The following is a 14,940-nucleotide window of genomic DNA, read 5'->3' as shown; positions in this document are numbered from 1 at the left end:
AGTAGTGGTTCTGATAAGTTTTTCCGAATAATGCGCTTTTTCCAATGTTTTGGGAAAAAAACCTGTAGGGTCTACTGTAAATCGCCTCTGACCGCAAAAACAGTGGCGTTTCCTGCATGCAAAAGGCGAACGACTTCCACTTCAAAAAGCTTTGCAGTCATTGATAAATCGGCCTCAATGCCAAGAGATCCTGGTAGGGGAGTTTGATTTATATTCATGGAAGGACAGCTAAGTTCTACAAAGACAACCACAGGCGTTTGTTTCCGTCCTTGCCTGTTGTGGCCGTCTTGGTCACGCTTTCCTTTCCTTTTAAACGTCTCAATATGGAGCCACTGTTTCAATATCTTTCTTCAAGAGAAAGGTCAGGGTCAACTTCATAATTCATTGTTCATAGTTCATTGTTAGGAGAATTAGCCAGAAATTACTGTGCAGTACTAGTGCCTGCTGCACTCAAGCTTCTTATCGTCTATGGGAAAGAACTTAATAGCCTCACAGTTTTGTAGTGCAGAGCATTATGAATGGTAGCATTGCTATGTTCCATGGGTGTTAACTTGTAGATATTTGTTGACAAAGAAATAGTGTTTACTGCGGGAGGAATGCAGTGTCCCATGAAGGGAAGCCGGAAACGGAGGGCTGGAAGGGCTAGAAGCCCCCCCCCCCCCCCCTCCAAGCTTCCTTAAGAGAGGGTTCAGGCCATGCAAATAGCACGGAAAGTTTGGGGGGAGGGGGGGGGCTGGCTCCCCCCTCAAGAGTTTTGAGCGCTCTGATCCACTCAGGCCCTTGCTTCCAGCGTCCCTGGTCACATGCTGAAAGAGGAAAGAATTTAAAATGTTGACTGCACACAAAATATTTAAAAGCAAGCAATGTGGTACGATGTGTTCTTTACTGGAGGGTAATGCACTATGAATATTTTTGCGCTATGTTAGTGCATACAACAATTCTGCACAACATTGCAGTTCAAGAAGCATCTGTCATTATTAACTGCAAACACCAATCAGCACACCTTTTCGAACTCAAAATAGCAAAAAAAAATCATTTTTTTTCTTTTTTGTCGCCTTCATCCTTCCCAAGAACATTGAGCAACCGGGCTCTTTTCATTTCATGACCTGAAAGATAAAAAACAAAGGAAAGGGAAGCTAAGTGATCATGTGAACACAGCACGCCATCCTTACAATTTGTAAAAACACTTATGAAAAACACACAACTCTTTGTTCTTGGTCTGTTTTTGCATAGGAAAAACCCATTCACTATCACGGTATAAGCCATCACCATGATAGAGGTGCAGCTCTGGCATCCTTTACTACAATAAGATGGCAGATACATAGTGCCTTCTGTCACAAAGTTGCTGACCCAATGTGTCCATGGCTGCAGTACTCGTTTCAAGACGCAATTCAATTTCTATGAGAACTTGAAAGAGATAGTGCAATTATTCCTCAGCATATTTAATTCTGAAACCACGAAGTAACCATGAGTACAGCATCAGCAGCATGATCTGTGCCTGCTCTGATCATGAACACATTTGGCTAGACACCTGGAACATACGTCATGCATGCGAATAGTATGTGCAAACAACGTGACACTGGTCCAAATATTTTCCCAAATATGCACAAACAAAAATGCAGATTAAAGAATGAATACAGGAGCTGGTAAAATCTTTCTTATTCTATTTTACTCCGTTTAGCCCCTTACCGCACAGCACGTCGTATATGATACGGTGCATTTTGCTTCTGGCAACCAGTGGGGTTAATCGTGCATTGGGAAAGTGGGGACTTGACCCCCACCCCCCTTCACTTCGGGTGGAAGGGGTACACAGCATGTGAATGTCCCCCCCCCCCCTCCCCGAGATTCGTCCCAAGTATGCTTGGTCGGCATCAAATGATACGAGCAATACATGCAATATGGAGAAGCAGCAGAAGCGAGGAGGTTTCTTCACTGCCACAGATTTGTTCTGGAGAACCAGATGTTCAAACAACAGCGCTATCATAATTACAATCCGCCAACAATCCAAGGACTTGCCACGGCTTCAAGTGATGTATGTTTAATTTAACTTCAAGCCTCTGCTTTTCTGGCATCCAGACAATCTGTGATTAATGTTTGAGGATATCTGAAACATAACTGTGCATTTAAAAGACGAAAAAACCCAAAGTGACGGCGATATACATTGCTCAATGTGTTTTACTGAGCCATTTCTATAAGCGATGCTCGCAGAAATAACACAATCGCAGAACAGGAATGCTTAAACGGCACAACGCAGGGTTTAGATGGAAAGAAAAGTACAAAAATATAACTTTATTCTTGGCGCCAGAGGTCTGCATGTTCGGATTTAGTGAACATTTTCAGTGCACGAGAGGGGAAAATATATGCGACTCTCACCTTGGCAGCATGCATAAGAGTAGTTCATATCAGCTGGCCATCTTTATTTAAAAAAAGGAAATAAGTAAAACACACTAAGCAGCACCTATCGCCATCACTTTCAGTTTCTCAAAACTCCCGGTCCGATCTGAAAATTGCAACTGCTCCTTACACAATCTTGGGCCCACGCGTCTATGAGCCAAAATTACAACAGGAGGCTGTGATTATAAAGCGAAACAGCGATGCTGCTAGAAATAGCATGACCGCTGGACTGGAATGCTTAAATGGCAAAACGCAGGCTTTAGATTCCAAGAAAGGTGAAAAAAAAATTTTTATTCTCAGTGCTAGAGGGGTGCATGGGTCGGTATCTAGACTGGGCCTGGCACTACTCGCCTCTAATTCGGTCCAGACGCCAAACCTGGCTGCGGGCCACTATCACTTTCGAATGACCGGTCCGGCTCGGAACAGTGCTCATTCGGCTGTGCCCGAGTAGGTCTGTTTGATATTCATGAAAATATTTCGCTCTAACAAAAATAGAGAGAACTATACTAACTAGCAATAAACAGACATTTGTGTAGCAGCTCAAAAAGTTGCAGAAAGCAAGACGTGTAGCGTCGGGTTGATACCAGCAGTGAGTGCCTGCTCAAGCTGAGCACTACCAAAAAAAAAAAACGTTACAAAAGAGTAATGCATGCCATCTTTTCGGAGGCTCGTGAGGCAACACTATCGGAGAGAAATTTCTAAACACAATGCCTATAGCACAAGCGTCACCATGTCCCTTATAAGCACATTAGGATGCTAATCATCCTAACGTACTATGGCACAATTTTACGGACTCAGCTTTACTTATACGGTGAGCAGACTTTGTATAGCAGAGAGAAGTACGGAATCATATCGCGTTCAAATAAGGAGAGAGCTCCCCTTTGACCACGGCTGGCAGCTTTATAAAGTCCGAACCCTCTCCAGGATCCAAGAGAAGGATCTGCAACCCCAAGAACCAAATTCGTATAGGTTACATGGAGGTTGTTTGTAAAATACAAAGTGTCTTCAATTAGTATGCTTTTCGTAGGTCAGGAACAAGGCAAAGATACCATTCTACTGAAAGAAAAAGCGCCCACCATTAAGCAATGCAGCACAGAGTGCTGCATTTAACTGCGCGAACAGGCCACAATGCAGAGTTTGGAGTGAATGGTAATGGCCTTTCACTAGGTCGTTAGAGGACATTTCGGAGCTTTCTCTCATTGACTGTCCAATTTGCTCCTCTGTATTGCCCCCAGTCAGCCAGGCTTCTGGAGACAGCGACAGATTTGTCTATACCCACATATGGGACTTGTTAGGTCAAAGGGGAGGGGGGACTTGGAAAGCTGTATACCCCATCAAATTTGTGTGGATCTACGACACTGGTCCCAACTATTTGTGAATGGTAAGAAGGGCTTTCTTACTTATTTAGTATTACAGTTTGCACTGTCTGGTATCCATGCTGCCAGTAACTCAACCTTCGGAAGAATTTCTTCAGTTGTTTTTTCAAATGCACCAAGAGGTAGTGTTGTTCCTTGTAAAAATGTGATAGGTAGATGAAAGATTTTTGGCATTCCAACTGGAGGCAATATTTGAAAGAAAATAATTAAGTGATAAAATAGCTCTTGTCATTCTGTTACAGCATCTGCAGCGTGAGAATCCTTCAGACTAATTGTGAGAGGGATATTTACTTGCGTATCACATGTTGTATAGCATATAATACCGCAGCAGTGGCCTAGTTGTTCGAGCACCCGCCTCGCATGTGGAAGGCGCAGCGTTCGATCCCAAGTGCCATCGGGTACCCGCCGGTGATACAGCGGGCACAAGCTTTCCCCTGACTGGTGCTCGGATGCTTTAGGATGAAATTCTCGGGATATGGGTCTTTCACCCAAAATTAAATAGGAGAAAAAACCTTGTGTCATGGCGCTCTTTGCACACAGATGCCCTTGCGCCACAGAAATTCATCATCATGATACAGCATGCAGTTATAGGCAATTTTGTCACTATATGGCATTTCAGAATTTCAGCTGTAGAAAATAAATTCCCTTCAATGAAGTGATTTTACATGCTTTTTTGCACTGAGAATATTACGTGGTTCCTTTCTTAATTAGCAACTCCTCTTAATTAAAGCGGTGATGGGACACCAGCAGATTTTATGGCAGAATGGAGAGTGAGGTCCTACATCCATTCCGCAGGTGGTATTAAGAGCAGCGCTAGTATACATAGTCAGGACGATGAAGAAGATGATCTCCTGTTAGTGGAGCCATAAAAAAGGATGGGAGACAAGAAAGCCGAAGACAGAAACCTTTGCATAAAAGAAGAAAGAAAGCAATAATGAAGTCAGCTGTTCTTGAAATGTGAAGTACTGAAGCCAGAAAACAGCTCATAAAATGCAAAGTATTCAGATGCATGCAAAAGAAAGTGGTTTGTGTAAAACTGCGATGAAAAGGGCATGGTCATTCCAAAGCAGAAATAACGACGCTGGAAAGCAAAGACAATGACAAATTTTCGTGGAGAAAACACCACGCACCTAGAAAACAAACCATCTGCGTGAGCCTATTTCTAGTTAATGCTGAACAGGAATACACGGTGACAGAAAGTAAGCTGCATGTTCAACTCTGAAATAAGAGCGCTCATCAATGCAATCAACCACATGGTGTCCGTCTTGCTGCTGGCTTTTGAAGGCCGCGTGTACCCAGAGATGGTTTGCCCTTTTGGCCAGTGAATCAAATGCCCTGAATGCCACACTTCAGCAGTCGCACGATTAGGTTTGGCTTGGACGAGCAATGGTACCCTGCTTCAAGGCATCCCACCAACTTCTCGGGGCTGTATCGAAAGCCCACTGCAATAATGCCAGAGGTGTCGTGGCACCACAAGTGTTACTGTCTTGCGTTTAAGAGGGCTAGCCTGGCTGGATATCTCAAAAATTACTTTTATTTCAAGAAATTACAATTCCATGCTTTTCTATTTCTTTTACAGTTATGGCTGTGGCTGTTTGAATGCAATTTTATATTTTCAAAAAAGTACTCTTAACAGCATGGTGTACCAGTATGATACGTGACAATACTTTCCTAAAATGTAGCAACCAGGTAGTTATTCTGAAAACTAAGGTCAGTATAGGCTCTGTCAGCCTAAATGGAGCTCACTTTAATTTTTTCAGTCGGAAACAAACATTCATCCAGTAAGGAGTTAAATGAGCACTGGGCAGTGGCTACACATTTCTCATTGACAATCTACAAACAAAAATTCCACAACCAAAGTGAAACATAACTAGGCACCATAGCCTGACACCCCTCATTTAAGGGTCATGACTCTGTTATGACAGCAACATTGACATGAGACAATGAGGCACACAATACTTAATGTATGTGTTTTAGGAATGTGCTCGTGGCTTTAACCTAGTGGCAGCTAAGGAAAGGTTCTACAGCCCACGCTTCCTCCTTATGTCACAAGGGACAGCAAAACATGCTGTACTATGTGGCAGCCCTGCCTTGTCGGAGTGAAAGGGAAACCACAGGCTGAAAGCACCACCTAAGAAGCAGTTCTGGGTGGATACCAAGAACTATGATGTAGAACTGCAATGAAGTGCCACATACGGGGCTACTACCTTATAAAAATGTCTTAATTTCTGAGCTGGAGCCCAGTAAGTCAGCAAGGCAGCTGCTAAACATTCACAAACTACGAGTGTGGAAAATCAAATTGATAAACTGCCAGCAGCTAAATAAATTCATAAACAAGAAATGGCGCAAAAAATAGGATGGTGAAAGGGAGACAACACATGTACACATTCTCACCTTTCACCATCCTGTTTTTTTTTTGCCATTTTTTGTGTGCGAAACCATGTACCATACAGACAAATTAGCGACACTTCATATATAAGCTTAGTTTAGTTCAGTGACACACCTTTTTTTTGTAAAAAAGAAACAAATATAAATGTTACCTTGGTTTTGCCAACTCTTCGCTTCCTTCATATGCTTTTTCTGCAATGGCACTCATTCACATGTGGTAGCAGTAAACTTAGCACATTCATTAGGGCACCAAATGTAATTTCCCAGCTGAGAGGAAGGTTCTCTTGTAGACTCCCATTAATATGAACTTCATTAAGACGACATTTGACAAGAACTGACTGATACTATTTAGTTAGTTTCGCAACGTCAAAAATAAAAACTACTTAAGGCGGAGAGTTTCTCATGTCATTCGGTTAACACGAATTTTAGCAATGATCGTGAACCTCGCCGAACATGTGCAACAGCACTCACAGGATGTCCACACACTACTATCACGGAAAGAAAACATAAATAAAAAAGCCAAAAAGTGCACCACTCCTCAAGATGGCTTCCACGCATCTTCACTCACATTGTGGGGAAGCCGTCTCGCAGAACCACGTGTTCTAAGGGGGAAGCTTTCCTGCTGGTGTGGAAAAGGCAACTTAACGCCAGCGTCACGTGCTGCGCGTTGTTTCCCACAGTCAAAAAAGGCGCGTACACGCATGATCCACCCGCTCGTTGACTTGGAGCTTAAAAATTTCGGGGCTGCATTTTGAGATGACGCCGCTTCGCAACGCGTTATAGCGGCGCAGAGATGGCCAGATATTGGCGCCACGCGCACTGCCTGCTGCGGAGCGAAAGGCACGTGGTGTGCCTGCACGTGAGACTGGTAACAGCTATGCTGCAGAAGAACCAAGATAAGCTACCCCACTGGGCACGTCCAAAATGCTTGTAGCAGGATAGGAAGGAAAAGTAAAAAAAAGAGTCATACACAAATAGCACCCCCTATGGGATAGAGCGGGGAAAAAAAGATACGGCGAGAAAAAAATGCTAGACGAGTCCAGTTTTCAAGTAGGACATCATGAGCTTTTTTCATGCAATCAGCCCTGCAGCTAATTCCATGCATAGTGCAACAGATGATCTCATCTACAATTATTCTCTCTCTGAAAGGCTACTGTATAATTGCTTTCATGCACACACCTAGTTTGCTCACATGGCTTTGTTAGGGGCATTTCTGTTCAGACGAACTTTTCATATGGCAAACAAATTTTGTGGTCCCTTCCAGTTCATCGTAAAGGGAGTCTACTGTAAACCAAAACATGCTGGAACGCTCCAAAGTGTGAGGAGATTTTTGATTCACTGCAGTGAAAACAGCTGTCTACTTGCATGAAGAAATTCTCGCATGCACACATCTGGCAGGCAGTCCCTATGACATAGAATTCTTGCCCCATAATGTACCCAACATGAACTATAAAATGTTACCAGGCAAAAGCTGCAACACTGAAGCATGTGGTGCACCCAACATAACACCTTCCAAAAACTTCCATTCTTCGCCTGTTTGCCTTATGCAAACACACCACATTACACCTCATGAAACTACCCAGTCCAAGGGATTGCTTGAAAACAGGACTACTTACGTTCTTCAATGTCCAATTGGTAAGCCTTGTTTTGAAGGCCCTTTGCTACCTCAAGGATGGCCTTGGGGGAAAGGCTGCCGAGAGCTGCAAGCATGTTGACATCATCCCATTGATCATTGTAGTGAAAATACAGCAAACAAACCTCACTTACCTGGCTAAATACAAACACCTGACTACGACTTGTCCTTTTACAGTAATAATAACCTGGAAGCTCAGGGGCAGTTACAAAGGTGTGCCTGTGAACCTTGTAGATAGCCACTGCTGACCACATCCAGATGCTTTAAAGCTAAGTACTGTGCATAACACCACCACACCACTTGTCTTATTCTCAGTTCTCATTCAACTGCTAAACGCTGAAAAAGTCATTAAGACAAATATATTCTGGGTACCTTGGTAGTGAGCCTATAAACTGCTACACATGCGAACTGAGCTAACATTACTAATACAAATATTTTAATTGCCTACCAAGAGAAACTGCGGTAAAGCAAAAAAATCTTCAAAATGTAGACAAGGAAAACAATTCTGAGACGCATAAGATTACCCTAAAGATGGAAAGGCATGGCCTGTGCCCTGGCAGAAGCTGAATAAGCATGCTGTAGAAAATGTGAGTGTACTGCAATGTAAGTACTTCTCCAGATGCCCTAATTAGGTAGATATTTTGGAGTGTTAACATGATGTCAGGCTTAGCTGGCAAGCCCGTGGACTCCTACCATGTGACAAGGCAAGTAGAAAGGTTCTCTAAATGTGGTATCTGCAACGTTGTAGCAGCACACTGGGATGTAGAGATACATATCTGCATTTTATCTTTAACAGATTTCCATTCATCTGGAATCAGTGTTTAGAAAAAACACAGACTAACTGACCACTAGCAAGCACAAAAGAGGCCTTCGTGACCACCAAAGCAAGCATCCAGAAATCAAGAGGTGTAATATGCATCCCTGAATGCATCTATATATTCTAGGCTGCAAGCTGGGGCAAAGAAAACATTTTCTTTTCACTGGAGCATCCAAGATCCACAAACAAAATTTTGTGATCACCCCTATAAAGAAGCATGGCCTCAAGTGCAGAACCAGTGGCAAAACGGGCATAAATAAGACAGTCCAAACAGTGTAGAAGAGGCCATAGAAGGAAACATTATTGTTAATTTCACTTTGTTCTTTGGTCGTCTGTCTCCCCTTCAGCTCCTTCACATTCCAGCCATAACACAACTGCACTGCAAAAGCGAACTGCAGTGCAACTGCTGTACCTCAGCTTATGCACACACGGTCAGATATACAAAGTGCTGTGGCTCTCGCACACAGCATGCAATGATTCCTTCAGGGACTATTGCACTAGTGAAACAGAATTAGATGCATTGAAAAATACAATCCTGCCAAATCTTTTCAAAGGCCAAGCTTCAACTTGGGTTTCCAAGCTACAAAAGAGCACTGAAAAATGTGAATTTACATGTTACCTCTTGCCTAAGTACAGAAACTTTCAACACTGCACACAAAGACATGTTTAGAGCAGAAAGAGCAGGCAGCCTCAGATACACACCAATAAATTTTTATAGAACACCCCAAAGAGGAGTAGATTTTTCGCACATAAATCAGTGACACCTGTCCAGCTGTGCAACTTCCCTTTGCAGCTACACAGCTGCACCCATGTGTAACGGTTACTACTTTCATCACTTATACAAAGCAATATTTTAACCAAGCAATCACCACTAATGGACACAGAGAACTACATCGTCCCCACTACATCACCTTTTGCCACACTTTCACTCACAGCAAGTCTACTTATATAGCGCAAGAACACAATCATCGTTGCACCCAGCTATCTGGCATCTATCCTGAAAATAAACACACAGATAGGCTACTCCCCTATGCTCCTTATTCACCTCATTTGCTGTTGTGAACTGCCCTCTCCCGCCTCGCATCCTGCTTTCCTGGGAGAGTTGGGCCACTCCCAGCACTACGAGTAGTTGTGGAGGACCCCATAACTCACATTCTGGGCAACTATGAGGCCACTCCATACTTCAATGCTACACCAACCTACCTACACAGTTGCAGAACACAAATGCAAGTCAGGGCATAGACCTTTTTTTCTCTCCAGTTAACTATGCATGATCTGAAAAAATTTCCTGTCCCCTTCTACTCTGAATACTAAGAGTCAAGTGTAAATGTTTGGCCAGCCATTCTTCAGATCCCTTAAAAAGCAGCTCACCGTGCACCAGGCACAGGTCCTTTGCATCCAGACTCCACTCTTTCTTGGAACTCCCATTAGGTGGAGGCTTGCTCTGTGAGAACACAATAATAATCATTCACCATAACAAAGAGAGTGGTTGAAAATTAGAGGTATAAAACCGACCCCTGAAAGATACTCATACAGAAGAATGCTTGCAACGTCTCGAAATGTCCCCTTTCCTTCAAGGGGTTGTTGTTGTTCAACCATGATTCATGTGGGTTAAACCTCAAAATTTAACAAAAGATTGTTTTCACTCTTTTGGCTAGAAACAGCACTGAGCCAGGTGTACTCACTGCAGGAGTACTCACATTACACAGTCAAGCAAGTAGAAAGTTAACAGTTTGCTCAATGACTTAAAAAGGATAATGTATAGCCGTACTACGCACCTTTTAAGAAAATCATTAGGTGCAAGAATCAAGATTTTGATTTCAAGAGAAATTAGTGGCCCCAAAAAGCTTGCAACGCAATCAACAATCACTGATTTTAAACGTGTACAATGGCCCACAAATATTAACTACAGCTTGCATATAAAAATATTTATGACAGTCAATTATTGTGACAAGCTGAAGTGAACAAGAAACTGCATAGTTATGACATGGCCTCATTATCCCTTGAGTGACACGACAGTGCTGCTGTCAAAGAGCAACTACAAACTTTTTTGTGTGGAAAACATAGCAACGCTACTTCATTGCTTCAAAAGTTAAATAATAAAGCTCAGGTACTTCTCACAGCTCACTGGCTCCATATGAGCTCATGGGGTTCATAGGCCTCAAAGCAAAATGTGTGTACTGTATGCACAATGCAGCGTGACAATTATTTTTCAAGTTAAAGAATTATCTGCTGTTGCTTTGTTTATCACAAACTCTTGGTAAAAGGTGTATAGATGCCAAATGTTTGGTTGCAGCTTTCCTTCTTTGTAATGATGCCTAAGACATTATTACACATGGATCACCACATAGTATTCGCTCACACTTCTAAATAATTTATAATTGCAATTCATTTCATGCTGTTTAGGTTTGCATTTCAAAAGCCGAACAATTGTTCTTATGTCAAAAGTTTGTATAGTCGAGTAGGACTCGAAAAAAACTGCGATATAATCCCTGCTTTTCATTCGCTGTCATTCTGACTTTCAAGGTAGGTTGTCTTTACTATTGCACTGAATCAAAACGAAGAAGCAGTGAATGTACCATAATTTTTTTCATCTCTCATGTTAACTATGCTGACCTTCTTTCCCGTCACAGCCATCATTCAGCTGTTGTAACAGAGACCAATACTGCAAGAGAGAAGAGTGTGTGTTGTGTTGGGTTTATTGGCGCATAAGCAGCTAAGGCTATCATGTGCCAAGAACAAGGTATGGAAAGATTGGCTTGAGCAGAGTGTGAAAACAAAGTTGATAAAAACGGTGGTGTAAAGGGCCTAAAAGTTATTTTTATTACCTGGCTGATTAAATACAAACTTTTTAGAAATGGCTGTTTGCAGAAGCTTTTAAAAGTTGGTTAACCTCCGTGGACATCCTTGGCTTGCCAAGGATCTCGAGGCCCCCAACTACTCAGATAAAAACCTCAGCCTCCTTCTCAGGACTGAGAAAGTGGCTGAGGTGTATCATTCTAAGTAGAGAAGCACAGGGTCAGAACATTACAGGTTTTGAAGAACACCGGCTTCCCTTAAAAAGCTAAAAACATCAATTATACTAACGAGTGCATGTTCAGCTAAAATCAATGCTGGATGAAATGGGATATGTTCTTTGTAAAATGTAGCAAAATATTTTTTCCTTAATGATTCAAGTTTTGTGCATGATAGTAGTATGTGGTTTACGGTAAGTTCATGTCCGCATTGCTCGCAAACAGGTTTGTCTTTCTTTGTTAGCAGGAAGTTGTGTGTGAGATGTGTGTGTCCTATACGGAGACGGCATAAAATAACTTCGATGAATTGTTTTTGGTGTGAGCATGATTTCCATTCGTCTAGAATGGGTTTTACTAAATGTAGCTTATTACTTATTATTTCTTTCGATATTCCATTGCGACTGCCATTTATTTCTTAATTTGCACTGCACCAACTTCATACCATCTTTGTAGAGAATGTACACTTTCTTTATTTCTTTGTTTCGAGCTTTTCCAGCACGTTCATCTGCTTTCTCATTGCCAGCGATTCCAATGTGGCTGGGAACCCAGCAAAATTTTATGTCTTGTCCCTGTATTGTGGCACTTGTTATGTTATGTATGATATCCCCGATTAGTGGTGTCACTGCATTGCTATGGTGAAGTGAGGTTAGTATGCTCAGAGAATCAGTGTAAATGATACTGTTCTGAATGTTCTCATTTATTATTTTTTCTACAGCCACCAAGACTGCGTAACACTCGGCGGTGAAAATGGATGTACACTCAGGTAGCCGTACTATTTTTTCCCAATTATTCTGAACTACAGCACTTCCCACGTAGTGCGCCAATTTTGATCCATCGGTATAAAATGCTTCGTATTCTCTGTATTCTCTGTATTTAGCAGTCTTAGGCGAATGGCACAATACCTGTGTACTAATGTCATACAAACCATAACAAAGACGAAAACATACACCCGAAATATGGTATCTCTAAAATGCAAGTGAAGCGCAGAAAAACCCCAAAGTATAGCATAAGCAATACCATGCTGCACTGGGCACACTTAAAGAACAACAGCACTGTAATGTCAGCTGAACGTCCATTTGCACATGTGCTAGCAATTCAGGCACACACTAAGCACCTTCAAAATCTGATGCAACACAAACCTAAGCTAATGCACAATGCTGGCATCAAAGGCCCAACACAATCTTCTCCACAAAACCAACAAAGCAAACTCACGAAATGCTTACGAAGAAAAAAAGAAGAAATGATGCATAAGCTTACTCACCGAAGCAAATTCCTTAAGGCCCGGTACTGTAGGAGTAGAAAAAAAGAATGCTTGTACACAGGTTGCAGAACTCGCAATTTAACCGCGCAAAGCATCAGTGGGCCTCTTCGATTTGCCACACTCCGGCAGCCTGCTGGATACCAGAGATAATTCGATCCTTACAGGATTGATTGGTTTATGGGGTTTTAACGTCCCAAAGCGACTCAAGGCCATGAGCGATGTCCGAGTGAAGGGCTCTGGAAATTTCGACCACCTGGGGTTCTTTAACGTGCGCTGACATTTAAAAGTTTCGCCTCCATAGAAGTTTGAGCGCCGAGGCCGGGATAGAATCCGCGTCTCTCGTGTCAGCAGCCGAGCACCATAAAGACTGAGCCACCGCGCCAGCCCCTTACAGGAAGGCACATCGCGATCACATGGGCTGGCGGCCACTGGATCGAGCCCGCCGGCTATCACGGTGGCAAAGCGAACCACGTATCTCGGCAGGCAGATGCACTCCACTGCTTCATGTACTGGTTCGTCTGGTTGATACGCACACGTAGGGTATAGAAATAGGTTCATTGGAAGCGGAAGGAACGACGTGAAGGCATTGAGGGCGGCCACAGACTGCAGAACGAACAGCATATAGCGCTCGCGAACGTATACATCGGCGGCGACGACGACGACGCGAGCGTGTGGACTTTGATGGAGTCGAGAAATGTGTACGTAGGCTGCATATCAATTATGCTACAGCTTTACCGTATACACGCAATCGGGTGAGAGGGGCTATAATGCGGCCTTGCATGTCGGCGCCTACTTCAATGAGTACTTCAGTGAGTCGACGTAATTTAATGACTCGATTGGAGGTGATATATATGCATACGGTACTTCCCTGATATTTTAAGCATTTCTGGCAGGAGGCCCGAGCACGAGGCGGTACGCCAGTCGGCGACGAGCGGATCAAGACCCGCCTCGGCCGCAGTGACAACTGTGGCGCCGCATATGGCCGCAGAAATGTCTCAAGCAATGTGCACGTGAGGGCTTTTAATAACGGGCGTTTTAATAATCAATCAAATATTTCTCAAAGTAGATCCGCCTATCCACAGCGCAGAAAACAAGGAAGATCACGCGCGCTTGCACCACGCTAAACCAGGGCGCGTACTCGGTACCGGAATCTGCGGCCGCTCTCGGGAAAGGCCTCGAACACCATCGTATTATCAGCCGAAACTTCGGAGATGGCACGATCGAGATACGGTCTCTCTCCCTCCTCCCCCCCCTCTCTCTCTCTCCTTCTCTCTCTCTCTCTCACACACACACACACAGGTGAAAAAAAATTAAACAGCGAGAACTGTCCCAAAAGTCTGCTAGTTGATAGAGCGCTACCAGCATACAATCGTACTGGCGGGTCTGACTGGCGCGGGAAGCCCGAAACTGCCCATCCAGAGAAGAACGAACGTTCTGGGCAGCCACAGGAAGTGCGCATAGCAAGCCGAGAAAAACAAGCGCCCAGTTCCGCGTACTGGAAACCAGCAGGCAGCCCGCAGGTAGAGGTGGGTAATCAAAGAAGCCCAGGGCTTGCAGAAAGAGCTGCATCGCTTTACTACGCTTTCCGTCGGCTACGTCACAGACACGGCGAGCGACTCACCTGCCTCCGGCCACAGCTCAGGGGACGCTCGTCCTTCCACCTCTTCTTCGCACTCGAGATTCGTTTTCGCCTCATCTGGAAATGAAGGAGTAACGCACAATCGACCACCGTACATCTTGCGCTCTGCGCAATGCTGATAAGTTCATAACCTAACTTGAAGCATCCGACAAACGCAAACTTTAGGCATAGCCCTCCTTACCCCGCCCACATCCCACACATCGTAAGGCATTCGTTCAACATTTGAAATAATGCAGCCAAATGCACCAGTAGGTGGCCCGTAATAGATGCACGAAGATCTTAAACTTCCAACGGCATGCAAACCCCAAACGCATGTTGTCCAAACGAGGAGCGTACTCACCGCTTCTCGACGCCATTTTTCGAACTACGCAAGACGCTCACTAGGGCCCGCCTGCGGCATATGATTGCGGCGGCGCCA

At 43.7% G+C, this 14,940-nt stretch overlaps 1 protein-coding gene across 1 annotated transcript; it reads right to left on the bottom strand.

Annotated features, from left to right (window-relative positions):
- Positions 1-866: 866 nt before the first annotated feature.
- On the bottom strand, positions 867-14,620 carry LOC149355097 (protein lin-52 homolog). The gene is made up of 5 exons (XM_089577594.1): positions 14,505-14,620; positions 12,884-12,909; positions 9,980-10,052; positions 7,775-7,858; positions 867-1,106 (listed from the first exon to the last, which is right to left on the bottom strand). Exons 1-5 carry the CDS (start codon positions 14,617-14,619, stop codon positions 1,033-1,035), a joined length of 372 nt encoding a protein of 123 aa, XP_089433720.1. The 5' UTR covers position 14,620; the 3' UTR covers positions 867-1,032.
- Positions 14,621-14,940: the final 320 nt, after the last annotated feature.

This window comes from Amblyomma mixtum, chromosome 3, assembly GCF_055824585.1.
Source record: "Amblyomma mixtum isolate Tamu chromosome 3, ASM5582458v1, whole genome shotgun sequence".
Taxonomy (NCBI): Eukaryota; Metazoa; Arthropoda; class Arachnida; order Ixodida; family Ixodidae; genus Amblyomma; species Amblyomma mixtum.
This window is presented reverse-complemented; position numbering and strand designations above follow the sequence as displayed.